Source organism: Parasteatoda tepidariorum, chromosome 8 (genome assembly GCF_043381705.1).
Source record: "Parasteatoda tepidariorum isolate YZ-2023 chromosome 8, CAS_Ptep_4.0, whole genome shotgun sequence".
Taxonomy (NCBI): domain Eukaryota; kingdom Metazoa; phylum Arthropoda; class Arachnida; order Araneae; family Theridiidae; genus Parasteatoda; species Parasteatoda tepidariorum.
This window is the reverse complement of record NC_092211.1, coordinates 64,745,714-64,765,482: the sequence shown is the minus strand read 5'-3', so window position 1 is coordinate 64,765,482 and position 19,769 is coordinate 64,745,714. Positions and strand designations below refer to the sequence as shown.

Genomic DNA, 19,769 nt, shown 5'->3' with positions numbered 1-19,769 from the left:
CAAAGAACAAAAAGTTCAGAGCCTGCCATTAAAAAAATAATTATATATTTTTACAAATATAATTTAAAATTTTAAAAGATTATAAAAATTTTAAAGAATCATGTCTTTTCAGTTGTGATTTTCACAATTAAAAACTATAAATTTGCTCTAACAAGAATTTATGGTTTTTTCAGAGAATATTATACACTCATAAAGAGTTGACATTGGCATCTAAAATTTAAAATGAAAAATATTTAATGTACATTCAAAGTCATTTTAAAGAAAATATTTGAAGGGATGGAGTGGTAATTACAGTCAATGGTCAATTGCTGCACTCAATGGTCAATTATTGGAAAGGAAAAGATGCAGCAATTTGAAATTTCAGAAATAAATGTGTATTCTACCTTCAAAGATTTTTTTTTAAACCAAAGTATTGAAACTCTTTGAGTGTTATTTATAGTTTGTACTGAGTGATTTATTTTTGAGAAGGTAATTGAAATTTCTGCCATAAGAATGTAAATTTCTCTTTAAAATGGTTCTGATGGTGTAACAGTTTTTTACATAAAAGATTGTTGTTGACAACATAATTTTTTTTTCAAAATTCATTGAATGCCAAAATATATATTTAAATGTGGTTTAAAGCTTTATGTCCTTGAGTTTCTACTTTCCACATATTTTAATAACATATATATATATATATATATATATATATACAAATATANGAAAAATTAAAGACATATGAAAAAGGGGGAAATAATAAGTAAAAAAATAACAAACAGTTAAAAAAAAAAAAGAGAAATTTTATTTAAAAAACCGGAAAAAAAAGATATAATCTTCTCATCAGCCCACACGATTATATCCATAAAACAGAGTGCTTTCTGATATTGTATCAATAAAGTCAAAGCAAAATATATTAATACAATAGTGTGAGGAGCACTCAAAAAATTTTTATAAAAATTACAACAAACAAAATAGAACACAAAAAGTAAAAATAAGTAAAAATAACATGTAAAAACAGAAAATAAAATAAAAGAAAAAGAAAAAACAGTAAAATGTGACTATAAAGCGAGTAGCGAAATCAGATCAACTTACATGGACGGAAATTTTTCAAGAATGATTTAATAATGTTTTCGCAGAAAGATTCCCAGATTACAAAATATTATTATTTTTTTTAACTGTTGTTTGTTATTTTTTTACTTATTATTTCCCCCTTTTTCACATGTCTTTAATTTTTCTTTGTTTTATTCTTCATTTTGTATTATCATTCATAAATTTTTTTTAAATAATTAAATCTTAAGAGAATTGTTGAAATAGATGAAATAAATAACCCACCTTTACTGCAATCACTAACAGCTGAATTTAGAAAACCAGAGTCACTAACTATGTTTTTAAAGATTTTAGGAAATGGGAAAGCAACACTGCATTTTTCCTCTAAAATGGTGGCAGTCCTATAAGATGGGAAAACAAATTTTTTTTATTACGTATTTTGACATAATAGAAATACATAATAAAATGCATGTATTTGATCATAAGAAAAAAATAATAAATATTTAGCCAATAAACAAAAGTTTTCAAAACAAACATTAATATGTTTCAATTCCAATTTATTTGAAACTTCAATGGTTTCCCTTTTTTATTGTAAATTAACAATTAACAGGCCTGCAATTACTTGCTACCATAAACGATAATAATGAAGACAATCCATTTCAGCATCTTGACACTTTTTTCAAAGTTTCTTTTAACTTTAGGACAACAACAATAAAAGGAACTGGTCAGTCAGTACAGAATTGAATAGTATACTTCCCATATTAGAATCTCCATCACATTTAATTTACTTCAGTAAAATTATATTGATAGCATGATGCAATATAAAGTCCTAAGCATTTTAGCATTTATAATCCTGAGTTGCTTTTGAGTTGTTGTAATTCCTTTTTTATCGGTTTCCTTTTAATAAAAATTATTGACTTAAGATTGGATAGTATGAATTTACACTAGTATTTTGACATTTTTCTTTACACATCGTCGATTTGTGTAAAAATTTGTGTCTATTGTTTGTAAATACTGGTTCGATAATATTTTTACTTACTCCTGTTAATTCCGCTATATTATAAATTCTTCTATAAACAGGGAAAATAATAAATCTACACTGATAATTTATTGAAAGTCCTTTATTTAATAATTATAAGCAATAACGCTTAGAATAAAGCAAAAGAATGTGAATAAAGCATAAATATAGTTTCGATTTTAAAAACACGAACCTTCCTCAGTGTCTCAACACAAAATGCCAAAAGAAAAATAATATAGAAACGTGTTGCAAAATTCATAAAGATTTCTGCTAATCATCGGCCACTTACAATGAAGAATTACACTTTTGAAAGAATTTTATATTTCAAATATCTTGGAACCATCGTCAGTACTAACAAAGATTTGATTGTTGAGATAAACAACAGGCTTGCTATGACAAATAAATGCAATCCCGATCTCAAAAACCAACTAAAATTTCGCCTTAAAATTACATAGATAAAACACTAATTCAACATTATTCTGCTTTATGGGAGTGAATGCAGGTCAATAGCCAAATTACATGAAAATAAATTAACCTTGGTACGCAAAAATATTTGGTGTAGTCTTTGCAAATGAGAGCTGGAGATCCTTGTTTAACTTTGAAATTTACAAAAAGTACAAGCAGTCTGATATTGTTCAAGACCTAAAAAATTCAACAGACTACAATGGACTGGACATCTATTCAGATCTGATGATAAAAATCTGGCAAAAAAGCTCACATTTACTAATCTCACGCGAAACAGAAAATGAGAAAGACTACTAATTAGGCATTTGAGTCGGTGGAGAAGGACTTTAATGTCATAAATAAGGGAAACCGGAAGAGCCTTGGTGCAGATAGAATCAGATGAATAAACTAATTGGGATGGCTTTGGCCAGCGACAGGCTGTAGTGCCTTGAAATAAGAAGAAGAAACACATTGCAATAAGGAATAGAGTGATTTATTTAATAAAAAAAGAGATACAAACCTAAACAAGATATTTAAAGAAGGAAGACAAAAACAGAAAAAAGTACTACCTATAAACGTTGAGTTCACCAGAAAAGATCATTCAAAAGAAAAGAAAGATCGTTAAAAAAAATTTTTGAATTTTTCAAATTAACTAAATTATTACAATTTAATATTTAAAAAAATTATACATAGGAAAATAGCAAAATTTGTCCATTACATTTGAAATTTTTAGACAATTGTAGAACTATGCATTATATTTCACCTCTATTATCTACTTTCTATATATTTACCTTATCTACAGTATATAGATACAAAATATGAACTGGAAACCGTAAATATATACTGTTCAAAATATAAACTGTTCATTATAGTAAAAAAAAATGTGTGAGAGTAGGCAGTATCTTTTTCCAGTATGATACAATCAAAAAAATTCTCAGAATCTCATTGAGCCATACTAAATAAGTGTTCATTTCAATAATTATGCTCATTAAACAAGTATTCTTAAAAAATAATAAAATTTGAGAAAAACTGATTCCTTTACAAAAATAATAAAACTTAAAAAAGAATTAAGTGTAAAACTTACGTCACAGAGCTAGGAGAATATTTGTTCAAGTATTCACCAAAAATTTCTTTATTATCTGGAGAATGATAATATTTACCAGGTCTAAATAAAAAATAAAAAAAACTCAATAAGAATATTCATTATACAATGAAGATTTACAATTAGAATATTTTTTCAAGAACATCAAACATAAAAACCAAATGCCAAACTACAAAATTAGAGTTTAAACTTAGAATGTGAGGTATACTTAATTTGCAATATTATTTGAACATACTTTAAGCATATATTCTAGAAAATACTCTGATTTTCTTCCCTGACTAATAGAAAAAACTCAATTCCTTCAGCTAGATAGATACAAATAACTTTAGCAGACTCTAATTTATTTTAAAAATTTTTGCTGGTACAATAACAATATTAAGCTGTATGGAGTCATATTTTAGAAACATGTCCAGAACATAAAAGTGTTATGAGTAATTTTTTTAAAAGCTTAGAACAATATGAGACCGTTTATCATTTACACTTCTAGATATTATAACCCTTCTTTTGTCAACTCAAGAAAATATTTTCCATGATTTTGAATATTCTTAAATTTATAATGTAGGTGTTACCTATACAAGTGAATACACATACAGTAGAACCTCAATTATCGGAACATCAATTCACCAGATAGTACAATTAAACAAATTATTGAAGGACAATGTTTTTTCCCACCTTCAAAAAAAAAATTTCTTTATTTTTAGAATAACTCAAAGGGGTTCAAAAGTGGCTTTTGTCTTCCAGTTACCCAGTTTGAAAAGTACTTTACATTTTAACCACTCATTTTCAATGTTCTTGGCAATTAGTTTCTAATAAAGGATCCATTTCATTTCTGAAAAAACACCATAATTTTTAAAGAACATGATAAAAACTTTTTATATTTTAATAAAATATGACTCTGAGTGGGGATTTTATTACAAATTCAGATTTTTTTAACACCATGAAATTGGGGGAGTGGAATTCCATTTTAAATATGAAATTTTTTGGCGACCCAAATCCATGACTTTCCATGATTTTTTTTTAAAAAAATAGTTAAAATCATGACATTTCATGACAAATTTTGTTCAATACCGAAATTTATGACTTTCCATGATTTTTTATGACTTTCCAGGTGCGCGGATACCCTGAATATGTTATCTTCACATGTGAACACACATATTATGAATACACAAATGCACTTATCAACACATACAAGTATAAAATATGAAACATAGTATTCCAGTAACACACAAGAGAGCTAAATAATGAATGCCAAAATGGAAATTTTTGCAAAATAAAGGAATCCTGGGGTTCTATGCAATTTTAGAGCTAAAATAAACTGGCTCCTTTGAGAAAATGTTAATTAGATTCCAATCCACCTTTTTGCCATATACAACAAGGCTATATATAATAAGATTGTTTTTTACTGCTCATTCTTCCTCATAAAACAGCAAACAAACAAAAAAAAGGAAAAGTTAAACATGCTAGCTTTAGAATTTTCCTAGCTCTCTCTGTTAGTCTCCGATTTACTTGGGTTTTAGCACGTTAACCTGCTGAGGATGGCAATCTTGACTGATAAGTTAAAAAAGTTTTAAAAGAAAAGATTGAGAAAACATAAAAAGGAGGAAATAATTTGTGAACCCTTCAGTGGGTTTTTATGTCTGAACAAAGGTAAATAAATAAACTAGAATGGCTGGGCAGAACAAAGAAATTGAAAGTTACCCAGAGAGATTGTAGGTCTTATTTTTGTATGTCAGCTTATATAGCGATTTTGTAAATCTTGGAAAATTTTCAAGAAAAAAAAGCAACCAGTCAGCTCATACATGAATAGGCTTACATTCCGAAATGTGCAGTATGCTTGTTGAAAATTTTGAAAATAGAAATTAACATATTTTGTACAAATTTATATTATCTTGTATAATAAATGTCAGATCATTTTAGTTTAATTGCATTGGAATTTTCACAAGAAATAAATTTCATAAGTGCTTGATTTCACAAGAATATAAATGCTCATTATTTGCTACTTATATTTATACTCATTATTTGCTACTTATTCCAACTGGGAATTTTAAAATGGATTCATTTCTAGGTTTATTGCTGGATTTTTCCAGATTCAACTTATTTATTTGCATTAAAATCAACATTTCAGACAATTTTAAGTTTCCCGGAATTTCTAAACCCTGAAGAAACCATGGAACAAAATCCTTTAAAAAATCAAATACAAACTTTAGAAAAGAACAACTGCTTGGAATTTTATAAAAATAAAATTATGAAATGAATAGTTATATTATGAATCATAGCAAAATGTAGTTTAGACCTGTCTTTACTTGTGTATGCCCAGGATAAAATCAGCCTTTTGAGAATATTACGCCAGCATTTACCTTCACAATAAATATTTTATGAAGCTCATACAGCTATGAGGAAAATTCTCCCTCCAAAAATATTGAGCATAGCCAACTGGCAACACACTCTGTAAATGAGCATGTTATATATTTGTATATACTTTTTTTCACGAACCTTTTTGCTGAATGATCCATTTCCCATAACCTTACAGTTTAACAAGGTTGTTTTTAGAAATCATTCTAAAAAGAGAAAAACTTAAAGAAAAGAAAGGCTAGACTCGCCAGACGTGAATACAGCGTCTAGCAAGTCTTGAGAATCGGCATATATTTTTTAGCACTTTAAACATGTGGACTTCTATTTCCATCTGCATATTTTTGAAGCTAATGAAGTATTTTAATCAAAAAAATGTTTATTATCTCTTTTTAAGACACCATTTACATAAACATTTCAAGTAAAAATGCGTCTTCCTTCATCCGATAGTTAAATATTTATAAAAGGGACAGTAGAAAAATATGTGGTTGGAAAACAACAACAGAACAAAACAAAAATATAGATTCTGAAAAACTGTGTAAAACAAAAACACAACCATGCAAATTGTGTGTTTAGAAGTGCTAATAAATATTCAAATTCTTATTTTCTTCGCCAATTTAAAAGATTTAAAAATAAAGTTAAATACTTCTGGAATTTATCAGCTGGTACTCCTCTTAGAACTGCTGACTGGATTATTGTTCTTTCACATTCTGTCTTATAGTATGGTGAAAGTGATGTCATATAGTATTCAGGAACATCTGTTTCAACCATGGAACTCAAATAGGTATCGTGACCAAGAGGAAATGGCAAAGAAACACTAGAAGAAACTAACTGTAAAACAAGAAAAATATAAAACATTAAACATTCAAATAATAACTCACATCTTGATATTCAAGTCGAAATGAAGGCATTTTTAGAGTGATTAGAAGTATTACTTTTCTTTCATATGTTGTCATGGAATTGGCTGTATTGTAGTAAAAAGAACATTAAAAGTAGCAAGTTACACATATCATTTTTTTTTCCTTAAAAAAATATGCATACTGAAACAATTAAAAAGATATACATATTGAAGTGATTAAAAAGCAATAACTTCCGCATGCTGCAATGGAGTTGGTTGTAATATACACATTCTGCTTGTAAAAAAATTTGCAAATTAATGTAATTAAAATATTGTAACCTTTCTTATAAGTTACCATGGAATTGGTTACATTATACATATGTTCATACATTTTAAATATATATATATAGTTCGGATTGATTAAAAAGTAGTACCTTTCTTCCATATGTTGCCATGGAATTTGTTGCATCATACATATTATGTTTCCCAGACCTGAGGCGAAAAGGAGAAGACAGGGTTTCAATAGCAGCAGCAAATATCGCACTTGTGTGATACAACAGTTTTTCCTTCAATAAATAAAGTTTTTTTTTGCATATAATATAACTTTGTATTTTAAGTTCTGTAAAAATGAAGCTGTGAAAAAAGCAAGAAAAAAAATTAAAAAATGACGCTTTACATTCTCATTTAACAAAAATTCTCATTCTCATAACAAACAAAAAACTTTAAAATAAAAATTGTTAGAAAAATATTGAATCACACTTTACTAATCTGAAACATGTGTAGCTGAAAGAAACTTTTAGACTAATACACATTTTTTTAATATTATTGATTAGAATTCGTGTTAGAATTTATGAATTCTAATGCAAAATAAACAATACTATTGAAAAAATGTGTAGCGATTACTTGTAACAATTTTTTTAAAAAAATCATTAAATGGCTTTACAGAGATCACTTACATGAAGCAATTTTTAAACAATCATGAATCAATTTTGTTCAATTATTAAATCATCGAAAGTTTTCAATTAATGAAAAAAAGGTTTTTCGGATTTAAAGAAAAGAAACGAAATAGAAGTTTTGGAAAACTATTAGAAGAGGTACTTGTCTAAATCCGTTATATGCATGACTTATCAGAAGTTAAATAATCCTAAATGAGCTTGAAATAGGTTGTTAATTAACAATAAGCTAGTTTAATAATTAATTATTATCAAATTAGGTTTAAACTATGATAAATGCCAAATACGAGTTGGCATATAAATAGTCTTTTTAAAACAAATCTTTTAAAAACCCTTCTATTTGCAAAAAATAATTTTTTTTTAGTGCAAGTCTAAATTATTTGCCAAATTTTTGCTCACGCCTAGCTAACAAAAATGAATCTAAGTAAGACAATAAGTGCAAATTTTGCAACTGATTTTCACATAAAATATCTTTTATATCATTTTTCTAAAAAGAAGAAATGCATTCTACTATATTTTTCAATAAGAACTTCATACAAAATAAAATGATGGCATATCAATTTCCTGCTTTACACGCATATAAATTTCCAGCTCGAAATTTTTCAGTTTCAGAACAATCTGGGCTCAGCACAGTTCATTTTCGAAGAAACAGTGAAGAAAGAGACTAAAATTTTTTTAATTAGTGTTAAATAATGACTTAATGATTAGAAAATACTGTAGATTTAGAGCACTACTTGTATTTGGCATGGCATCTAAATTAAAAATTAGGGTTTATAAATTTAATAAAAAAATTCTACGAGTGATAGAAATTCAACTAGGTTTATACATTTCCCACAAATGATACAAAATTCAACACACCACGAGTATCTTGGCAAAAAAGTAACAAAAGCGAGGCTAATTTTCACTATATGAATAATTTTTACTATATGAACATTAAATTTTAAATACATTTTTTAACACAGGCATGGATACATAGTAAAAAAATAGGGTAAAAATTTAGAAAGTAATAATTAAAATAGAGAAACAGTAAAAATTAGAAAAATAAAAATTTAGAGACAAAATAAAACAATTACATTATATTGAACACATGGCAACTGTCTATATGGATATGATAAATTCACAACATCATCAGTCAAGGATAACGGAGAAAAGAAAGTACAATAGCTATTCATGTTACTCATAGACAGCAATATAGCGTAGAGACGATGCTTTTGTTTCTTGACATCCTGCAAAAAAATACATTTAGTATAATTTTCTAACACAGTATATTATACTTTGATACCTAAAAATGTGATTTATTATTTATACTATAAATAATAAATCACATTTAAAGCAAAGATAAATCTGCCTACAAGTTAGAGCTTTGTTTAATGATGTAAAGTACAATTCAATGATAAAAGTATTTTTTCTAGCAAAATATAACATAAGAAAAATTATTTGCACAGTCAGAAAAAAAAATAATAATAAAAGTTGAAAAGCTAAAATTTAAGGAGGATGTACACAGTTTTGAGTTTCGTTAAGAAATAAAACATTTCAAATATCAATTTCATGAATAATTCACAGTTTGCATTGGAGTAAAATAATTTTCATCTAAAAAATACAGCACATTTAAAAGGAAAATAATTAAAAAACATACAACAATAAGAGTTGCACAGTTAGTTTTTAGACTCGTTTTGGGGATACAATTTTTGGAGACTGAAACATTCAAATTATAATTCTCACATAAAAAATTATAATTTAAACATAAAACGTGAAAATTTAAAGCCATAAAAATTGAAACAATAATTAAATTTAACCCTTTATATCACCTTGTTGCTTATCTGCAACATACACAAAAAGCCTATGTCTTTGCCCCCAACAAATTTTGAAGGACGATTTCGGCGATTGTCGGCCAAAACCAGTGCGCCAAGATGAAATTGGGCACTGGCTTAATTGGGCTAACAAAATCATCAGATGCAAATACCCAAAATGCAAAGGATTTACACAAACTATTTGTGAGAAAAGTGGTGTAGGACTTTGTTACAAGAAAAGTAACAACTGTTTTAAAAATTTTCATATGAATTAAAATTTTTGAATCTTTCAATCTTAGTGCCATTTTTCACAATGTTGCAGGAATGCAACAAGAACTTTTTTATCATTTTGCATAAGGTTGCAAAAATCAATTTTTTTCCAATAATTTTTTTTATTTTATGTTGTAAATTTTTTTTATTATTTTTTACATGCTTAGAATGATGTATTCTAATGTATGAGTAATTTTTATTAAAATCAGAGATGTTGAGATATAAAGGGTCAAATTCTAAAAGCAATTCGTAAAAATTTTATTTATAAAATTAAAAATAAATAGAAAATTAAAAACCCATATTTAAACTTTATACCTACATCTTGTAAAAAATCTTGCTTTGAGGATTCAAAATGATCATTAAAAATTTAAATAAACACTACATTTTAAGACACTGCTATTTTTTTTTCAGTTTGTGCATAATTCAATATGCTTTAAATTTTTTAAAATAGCAAAATAGAAACTTTGTTAAACTTAAAAATTTAACACAAGATATAATAACACCTAATGTATAAACAACATACATTCTACATGTGAGACATAACACATAAGGATAAACTATATAAGAAAAATTTTATAACATATAAGCTAGATAAATTATGTTACACACAAGGGTAAGTTAAATGAGTGAAATTTCAAAATGATTTCTTGATACATAAAAAAAGATTTGAATTACATACATCAATAGGAATGTCAAGGTCATCTTGATACACAGGAAAACATAAAGATGGCCGTCTTTTGTATTCATCATCTAAATGTTGAAGAAATTGTCCAGTTATTCCAGAAAATCCATTGTATGCATCATATATCAGCTGGAATCCCTAAAAATTATGCATACAATAACTGGTCTGAATCAATAAACAACATTCTTTGGTTCAAATATTTATGCATATTGTCTACTATATACAGATTAGACATTAAATGTCAGCTTAACGTGTAGAAAGACTCTTCATTCTTAATATCTCTGGGAAAAAATCTGATCAGTTGAAATTGATATTCAAGTTTTGCACATTTTATAATTTATTAAAGGCATGACCACATTCATGTCGTTGGTCACAAAATTGTGGTGGCTTAACTCCCTGATTCATAATGGGTTGTTGTGTGAATGCTTTACTTATACCACAATCACGCCTTTGTTTAAAAATTGTGATGCCTTAACTCCCTGACCCATAAGGGGCTGTTGTGTGAATGCTTTACTTTTACCACAATCATGCCTTTGGTCACAAAATTGCGGTGGCTTAACTCCCTGATTCATAATGGGTTGTTGTGTGAATGCTTTACTTATACCACAACCACATCTTTGTTTAAAAATTGTGGTGCCTTAACTCCCTGACCCATAAGTGGCTGTTGTGTGAATGCTTTACTTTTACCACGATCATGTCTTTGGTCACAAAATTGTGGTGGCTTAACTCCCTGATTCATAATGGGCTGTTGTGTGAATGCTTTACTTATACCACAATCACGTCTTTGTTTAAAAATTGTGGTGCTTTAACTCCCTGACTCATAAAGGGGTGTTGTGTAAATGCTTTACTCTACATTTTATAATTAATCGAAGAACAACAATCTGTTGCCTAAAGAGTATTTTAGTATAATTGTAATGGTTAAAGTAAACTACAAAGTTTTGCTCAAAGTACAAACAAATAAAGAAAACAATTTGCCGCTTAAAAAAAGAGTTTCATAGTAGCTTAATATAAATATAATGAAACATAACAGTTGAAATTAAGAATGAGGCTTTGCACAACAAATTATTTCAGAACAATAATTCACAGCACAACATACAACTAATAGTTGCTTTCATAAATTGATTGATCTTTATCTCATTCTGGAACAAAGATTAAAAATGACCATAAAGCACCCCTTCAATTATCACATTCTTTTTATCATGAAAAAACTATGAAATTATGAGTTTTTTCTTTCCTTATTAAAGTATATTGCTGTTTGTTTAATGTGATCACATCTGTATCTAAAGATTGTGATTCCAATAAACAGCTAATTACACTAATCAAATTGAAATTCTCATTAGAAATGGGATATTATTTTTTAACAGCATTGTGAACATAAATATATTGTAGGATTTATTAAAGTAAATTTACCTAAATTTATAAAATTGTATCGTTAATAAGGAATCATAGTTAAAGTTAGTATAACTATTCTCATTTAAATTCAATATCAATAATTGACCCTTTGATGCAGATGGGACACTTGTGTCCCTTCTTTATATTTTCTGACTCTCTAATTACAAGTAAAAAGATATTTGGTATTTTTTTTAATTATTAAAAAAAACAGCTTAATAGTTACTAAAAAAATCTGTTAGATTATCAGAATAACATTCGTACTAAAATATAAAAAAAGGAGTCTGATTTATTTTTTTCATTCATATTCAAAAATTTATCAACAATTTTGTAAATAACAGAAATTTCAATGACCAATTAATGCCTCTATTAGATCTAAATAAATGCAAAATAAAGCAAATTTTAAAAATTATTGTTTGAAAGTGAGCTATTGGTCCATATTTGACAAGGGACACACGCATCCCTGTCTTCGTCAAATTTCATAACCATAAATTATTAAAAATCGAATTATAATATTTTGGCCTAAATCAATACGAAATAATGAAAAATATTCATAAAAATTATGCATCTAAGGTTAGAGATATACAAATTAAAGTTGACTTTCTTCATCAATTCTTTAATGCTAATAAAAATGAAAGAAAATCTTTACTGTTTACCAGAAAACTAAACAAATGACGTGATTCTTATTACCGCTGGGAAAAAATGCCTTTCCCTCTCTCACACACCTGACCTTTAAACAGAACAAATTAAGTATTTTTTTACCCCCAACCTGTACCTGATTTAACAAATGCTAAAATCTCCATCTCCTTATACGGGTGATGCAGGTGGGTGGATCAAGAGTTCTCCTTTGAATTCTTGAAAGAAGTTCCATTATTGTTTTGATTTGTGGGGTCTAGCTTTGTTGTGCAACCGCAGGGAGCCTGAGCCACAGCCCAGAGCAAAGTGTTCTGGAGTTGAGTTTTTCTTGGAGCAGAAGCTCCAACAATTTTATTATTTCTTTCAGACATTCAAGTGGCCTGCTGCACTGTAACTTATTGCCTGTTAGCCAAATTGCTGTAGGATGACTATTCTCAGCATTAAAATACATTTATAATGATTTAAGATCAATTATGAAGGATAATTTATTAGATTCAATTCTTTTCTTAAGAATAAACAACTCAATTAGATTTGTATTTTATGTTAGCGCTAAAGATTATGTAATTATTATTGCGTTAATTCAATCCTTCTGAGCTTTGTTAACCTCTCCGTTCTCATTGGCTTCAGGAGGTCGGCAAAAAACAACTCTTTGCGATGGGTTCCTTCATAACGCATTGTCTTGAGAAGTAAAATAAATGAACTCACAGCTTCTGATTCATTATCATTGCCTGCATGATAAGTACTGCAACCTAGTGAGTGAAAAACTCTTGAATCCTTTTCCTTACAACATTTCAGACGAGAATTAATTTTTTTTACTAACACAGTTTTAGTTTAATTATTATTTATTGACAATTCCTAATATAACAATTGAGATTTTAATTTTTAACTGTTTATCGTCTTCATCAGCCTATACCTAAACGAATTGACTAACCCCACACCCTATTTGAATGGTTACATCTAAGTAACCATTCAAGTCTGGTGTTCAGAGGAATTTTCATAGCTGCAAGACAGTATTCACATTTAAAAAACACCAAATATTAATGCTCAGAAAGCAAGCCAGATTCATGATTAAGAACATACCTGCAAACAATCGCAGTCTTCACCCATTTTTCTAAGAGATTCTTCAAATTGCTCTCCGTTTTTACTATAAATTGCTTCTCCATTACTATATAATTCATAAGGGCTTAAATCACTGTAGAAAAAAGAAACTGTATTACCAAAAATAAAAAACATCCCTATGAACATTTCAAAGTGTTTAAAATATTAAAAGAAATAATAAAGATATAATTGTAAACTGAACTCGTATTAGTTTTAACTGATCATAACAAATTACAATAAAACCTCAATTATTTAAGGAAATTAGGCCAATTTAATTCAGATAATAAAAATATTTTGATTATAAAGATAATTGTTTTTAATTTATTTTCTTCAATAAACTTGAAAATCAAAAGTGTTTTATAAAAAAATGCCATGATTTAAACAATTTAATAGTTAATTTTTAATCAAAATTTAAAAAGATATTGTTAGAAATTTGTTTATATGTGTATAATTTTGCAAATATTATTTTGTTATAAGACTAAATATCTTAGATGGACCCTAAATAAACAATTCAATTGGAAAATTTACAAGAAAGTAGGGTAATTCTAATGTAATTTAGAGAGAAAATAACACCTAATGCATTTCTTTTGGAAGAAATGTGATAATACAAAAAGTGATAATCTTAATGTATGAATCAAATTTTACGTGTAAATTTCTGTAGAAAAGAAAACTTTCTACAAGAATTCTGCAACATTCTGCGACAATGTTGTCGTGTCACTGCGATTCTGACACGGGAATTCTTTAGTTCTACTATACTTATACAGAAGATCTTTCTGATGCAGATTTTGAAATACGAGACTTAGCGCTTCATATTGAGCATTAGCTATTCGTGCTTCATTATAATTTTCTGTCATATTGATCATTAACTAAACATGGCAGCAATACATTAGATCTTTATAATGCAAACCTTGAAACACAAGGCTTTACATTTTAGAGAATTTTGCATTACATAGATCATTTCATATATCTTATAACTTACCTTTCAAACATGACAATATTAATCTGAAACAGATCAATCTTAAATGCTTTAAAATAATTAGGTATTAGATTCAAATAATGAAAAATGCAAAAATATGTTTATTTAGTATTTACTGAAAATAATTTATTTTTTCTTGGGAATGAGCAAATTTATCAATTTTGATTTCTTTAACTTTTAAAATTGTAACATGCTTAAAAATAATATAAAAACTTAATAGATCTTGCTTAGTTATAGATATTTTTTAATTACACTTCTTATTGTTTACACTAGCAAAGCTAATGTGATTTAAGGAGAAAGAATTGTGTTTTATAGATCTTCTACTGCATTTGTCTGGAACAAATCAATTATTAAATAGTCTCTATTAATTTTAGATATAAATACTTAAAAACCGAAACATGCACTTTTGAATTTTTGAGTTTTTAAGTGTTTTTATTTTATTGTAGCTAAGCATGGCCGCAATATTAGTCTGGAACAAATAAATCATAAAATACTTCAAGATAATTTTTGGATATAAACATCTTTAAAAAAAATATTTACACATTAAGTCTTTGAAATTGTAATCTCATAACAAATAATATGAAAAGTTAATAATTCTTGCTTAGTAACAGAAAATTCCTAATAGCGATAATCATTGTTTGCACTCACAAAGTCAATATAGTTTATGGAGATCTGATAATAGAGTAGCTAGATCTTCTGCTATACAGAATTAAGCACTATTTTCACAAAAATAATTTTACAATATAATTGGATAAATAAAATGAGACATCATACTCAACACATAATTCATTCACAAGACATAGACTGCTAGGATGTAAATTAGTTCTCAAGAAATATGACCAAGAGGTAGAAGGATGTTCAAATGAAGCAATGTTACCAGAATCCACTGAAAATAATCAAACAATTTTAATTTAATTTTGAAGAAATCTAAGAATTTCACTCATTAAAATTTGAGATAATGTGGGGACGGAGTTAACGACTACGAGGCCTGTCTAAAAAGTATCCGACCTTAATTTTTCCTGCGCAAAGTAGTGACTTTAAGGCGGCGCCTTATTGCACAGTGGAAGGTGGAACCTTAATGCACAATACTGAATTGTTTCACCGTGGTCGCTTGTGCAACTCGCTGGCTGTTGGTCGCCAAGTAAGGTGCTGTTCGTAGTGTTCGTCGGATTTAGTTATCTCGCAAGATGACTGAACGAATTGAGCAAAGATACTGCATGAAATTCTGTCAAAAGCTTGGTGATTCTCAAAGCCAAACAATTTGTAAGATTCAGCAGGTGTTTGGAGAAGAAGCGATGGGACACAAATTAAGGAGTAGTTCAACCGATTCAAAGATGGCCGCACATCAGCAGAGAGTGAGCAACGTTGTGGCAGGCCTCAAACTGCTCAGAGTGCAGTTAATGCTGAGAGGTTGTGAAATTTGGGGATGGCAGATCGTCGTTTGGCAGTGCGGGAGATTGCAGAAGAGGTTGGAGTGAGTAAAGATTCTGCACATGCAATTTTGCGTGAAGATTTGAACGTGAACCGAGGGGCTGCAAAATTCGTACCCAAGTTGTTGTCGCCGGAACAAAAAGCACGCCTCTGCACATTCATCCCAATTGATCCACACTTTCTTAGCCAAACATGGAATTACAACCATTCGCCAACCTCTCTACTCTCTAGACCTGTCTCCTTGCGACTTCTGGTTGTATCCAAAATTGAAGACGCCACTGAAAAGATCCAGTTTTAAAAGTAGAGAAGAGATAATGCTGAACGCGACGACAGAGCTGAACACCATTCCAAAAGAAGACTTCCAGAGGTGTTTCCAGCAGTGGAAGGATCGGTGGGCTAAGTGTGTGCAAGCACAAGGGGCCTACTTTGAAAGGGATTAGGGTCCCAACTCCGTCAGGTATTCGAAATATTTTTTCCGGCCAAAGGTCGGATACTTTTCAGACAGGCCTCGTATGTCAACCTTCATCTATCAAAAGGCAACTCGTGATTGAATTAAGTTAGCATGTCTTATATACCAGTGAATTGATGATTAATTTCCGTAGTGGTAGTTACGCCACAATAATAAATAATATACAATACTTAATGACAACCTCAAAACAATAGCAATCTCCGACAAACAGCCATATGTTTATGACACCACAATGTTCTCCATAGTACTTACATTGTGAGGTAACTGTAAACAGCAATTTCTAAACAACAGTCACTTGTTGCTAGCATGAATTTTGCATTAAGGTGTATCTTAGTCAACTTTTTCAAATTTTTGTCACTTATTTGTTATATATTTAACTGATCATTATTAAACCTACTTGTTATCACATTCAAGTCATTGTTAATAGTATTTAAGCATTTATACAATGAAAATGTTGCAGTTACCAAAATAAAAGAACCTTTTATCTTAACTACTAAATAAATAACAAAAATGTAGCATAGAAAAAATATTGCAAAACAAAAAACAAATAAAATTTTATTGCTTAATTTAAGGAAAAAATCTCACATTGTGGTAAAAAACACAAGAAAGAACTTCAACCAAAAGGAAGAAAAAAACGTTCCACTAATTCTTTCAAAAAAAAAAAAAAGGGAGAGAGAGAGACAGAGAAAACGTGAACCACCAATACAATGTCCTTTTTTAATTTTGTGCTTTTTCCAACCTGGTTAAATATGACTCATCAATCTTCAACAGCAATTTAAATTATATTCTTTGTTGAGAATAATCGTCTGCTACTTTGTCACTCTTCAACAGCAATTTAAATTATATTCTTCGTTGAGAATAATCATCTGCTACTTTGTCAATCTTCAACAGCAATTTAAATTATATTCTTTGTTGAGAATAATCGTCCGCTACTTTGTCAACCTTCAACATTAATAGTCAATCAGAGATTTGACAGTTCAATTGCACTTACTACAAATAAGCAATCTTTCAAAGGTGGTCAGCAGGAATCTTGTTTAAATAAAATTTTTAAGCATTCATCCATAAGTTAACCATAGTTTTGACAGTTCAATTCAGCCTACTACAGATAAGCTGCATCTTCCATGGGTGGTCTGCAGGAATCTTGTTTTAACATACACTATGAGTGAAAACTCTGGTTGTTTGATCTGTCAGCTTATCAATTTAAGCAGTTCATAGAAATTACCAACATTTGAGGGAAAGAAGCAATGTGAGCATAGGCCTGACCAATAATTTTTTAGCTATTTCATTCTTAAGATTCTAGATACTGGAAGAGTGAATGTATGAATAAGAAATTAAGTAAATGAATAATGGAAATATGAGTGATAACCGAAAATGAAAATACTTCACATTTAAAGTCAAAATCTAACTTATTGTGGATAGTTAACAGAGTGTGTAGCCAAATTATTCAACAAAAAATAAGCACCTTTTCAGCACTTTTCAAGCACTCAAAAAATATTTAAGCACTTTAAAAAAATATCATAATTAGGCAGGGTTGGAAAGTTTTTGACAATTGACGGTTTTATCTTGTTTTAACAGTCATGTCAACAAAACAAAAAAAAAACCTTTTGGCATTGTTTTTGACGATTGTCAAAACCACTAAATTTTGAATAATGTAAAACGAATGTTGTTTTCATACGCTACGGATTGACAATACGCCTAANCTTTAAGAAATAAGCACCTTAACATACACTATGAGTGAAAACTCTGGATGTTTGATCTGTCAGCTTATCAATTTAAGCAGCTCATAAAAATTACCAACATTTGAGCGAAAGAAACAATGCGTGCATACACTTGACCAATAATCTTTTTAGCTCTTTCATTTTTTCATTCTTAACATTCTAGATACTGGAAAAGTGAATGTATGAATAAGAAATTAAGTAAATGAATAATGGAAATATGAGTGATAAACGAAAATGAAAATACCTCACACTTAAAGTCAAAATCTAATTTATTGCGGATAGTTAACATAGTGCATAGTCAAATTATTCAACAAAAAATAAGCACCTTATCAGCACTTTTCAAGTACTCAAAAAATATTTAAGCACTTTAAAAAAATATCAAATTAGGCAGGGTTGGAAAGTTTTTGACAATTGACGGTTTTACCTTGTCTTAACAGTCAAGTCAACAAAACAAAACAAAAAAAAACTTTTGGCATTGTTTTTGACGATTGTCAAAAACCATTAAATTTTGAATCATGTAAAACGAATGTTGTTTTCATACGCTACGGATTGACAATACGCCTAAAGAGATTGAGGTTGACTTAATTGTGAAAACGTTGAATAGAACAATGTGAACTATGTCTTGTCTTTGTGCATAATTCGAAGTGAGAATCAACATAGTGAAGGAAAAACTTCATTTTGAAAAAGGTAAAATTAAGCACTTTTTAAAAATATCCAATGAAAAAAGCACCTTTAAGGGCTTTAAAAAATGAAAATCAAAAATAAGCACCTTTGAGCACATTTTAAAAATGCTATGCACCCTGGTTAAAAATAAATAAGTGCATAAAAATTAATTGCACTATATGACCATGCAGAAAATAAAATATAGTAGGGTCTTCTGTTGCTTGACACTGTTGGCAATTTTTCATATATTTTTGAACAACCATTTCATTTATAATTCCACATAGCGGTTACCTGTTAACACCAATCACATAGGCACAGTCCCAAAAGGAACCACTGTTCAGAGGTTTTAATGAATTAATAAAAAGGAAATAGAAAATGCATAAATTTAAAATAAATCAACAAAAATAAATAATAATTTCAATGCAAAACATTCAAGCTCAAAGTGGATCAGTTAAGATCTAATCCATTTCTGATACCAAACAAATCAAACTTTAATATTTTTAAGAAAGCAAAAAATCTTTCAAATGTAAAACTTTTTAACGTAAAAAAAATGCAATTTTTTTCGTTTTAAACTATGATCAAATATAACTTTTTTGATTTTTACCTGGAGTCATAGTAACGTTAGTTCCTTCTAAAAAAGGGTTCATCTCCACCGGTTGTTTTTTTATTACATCGATGAAACCATCCCTTAATAGAAAAAGAGATTAAAAAAAGTGAATCATCGAATAAAACATAGAAAAGCTAAAACAAAAATTTTTTTATTTGAACTACCATTGAGTTTTGGAATCTTCATTATCACTCCTATATAATGAACTTTCTTTAGGAAGATTTCTAAAGTTATCTTGTGCCTCAATTAGAACTAATCTAGGTGTATAAGTCACGTCACCCTGAAAATTAATAATACTGCATTAGATGTT

At 28.6% G+C, this 19,769-nt stretch overlaps 1 protein-coding gene across 1 annotated transcript in view; it reads right to left on the bottom strand.

Moving 5' to 3' along the window:
• Positions 1 to 19,769, bottom strand: part of LOC107438086 (misato mitochondrial distribution and morphology regulator) — a 28,919-nt gene that overhangs the window by 2,288 nt on the left and 6,862 nt on the right. The window contains exons 3-12 of the mRNA XM_016050299.4: positions 19,624 to 19,739; positions 19,457 to 19,539; positions 15,346 to 15,457; positions 13,578 to 13,689; positions 10,470 to 10,610; positions 8,804 to 8,956; positions 7,212 to 7,343; positions 6,586 to 6,770; positions 3,573 to 3,653; positions 1,312 to 1,427 (exon numbers count right to left, since the gene is read on the bottom strand). Coding sequence (XP_015905785.1) covers positions 1,312 to 1,427; positions 3,573 to 3,653; positions 6,586 to 6,770; positions 7,212 to 7,343; positions 8,804 to 8,956; positions 10,470 to 10,610; positions 13,578 to 13,689; positions 15,346 to 15,457; positions 19,457 to 19,539; positions 19,624 to 19,739 — 1,231 coding nt within the window. The remainder of the gene's footprint in view (positions 1 to 1,311; positions 1,428 to 3,572; positions 3,654 to 6,585; positions 6,771 to 7,211; positions 7,344 to 8,803; positions 8,957 to 10,469; positions 10,611 to 13,577; positions 13,690 to 15,345; positions 15,458 to 19,456; positions 19,540 to 19,623; positions 19,740 to 19,769) is intronic.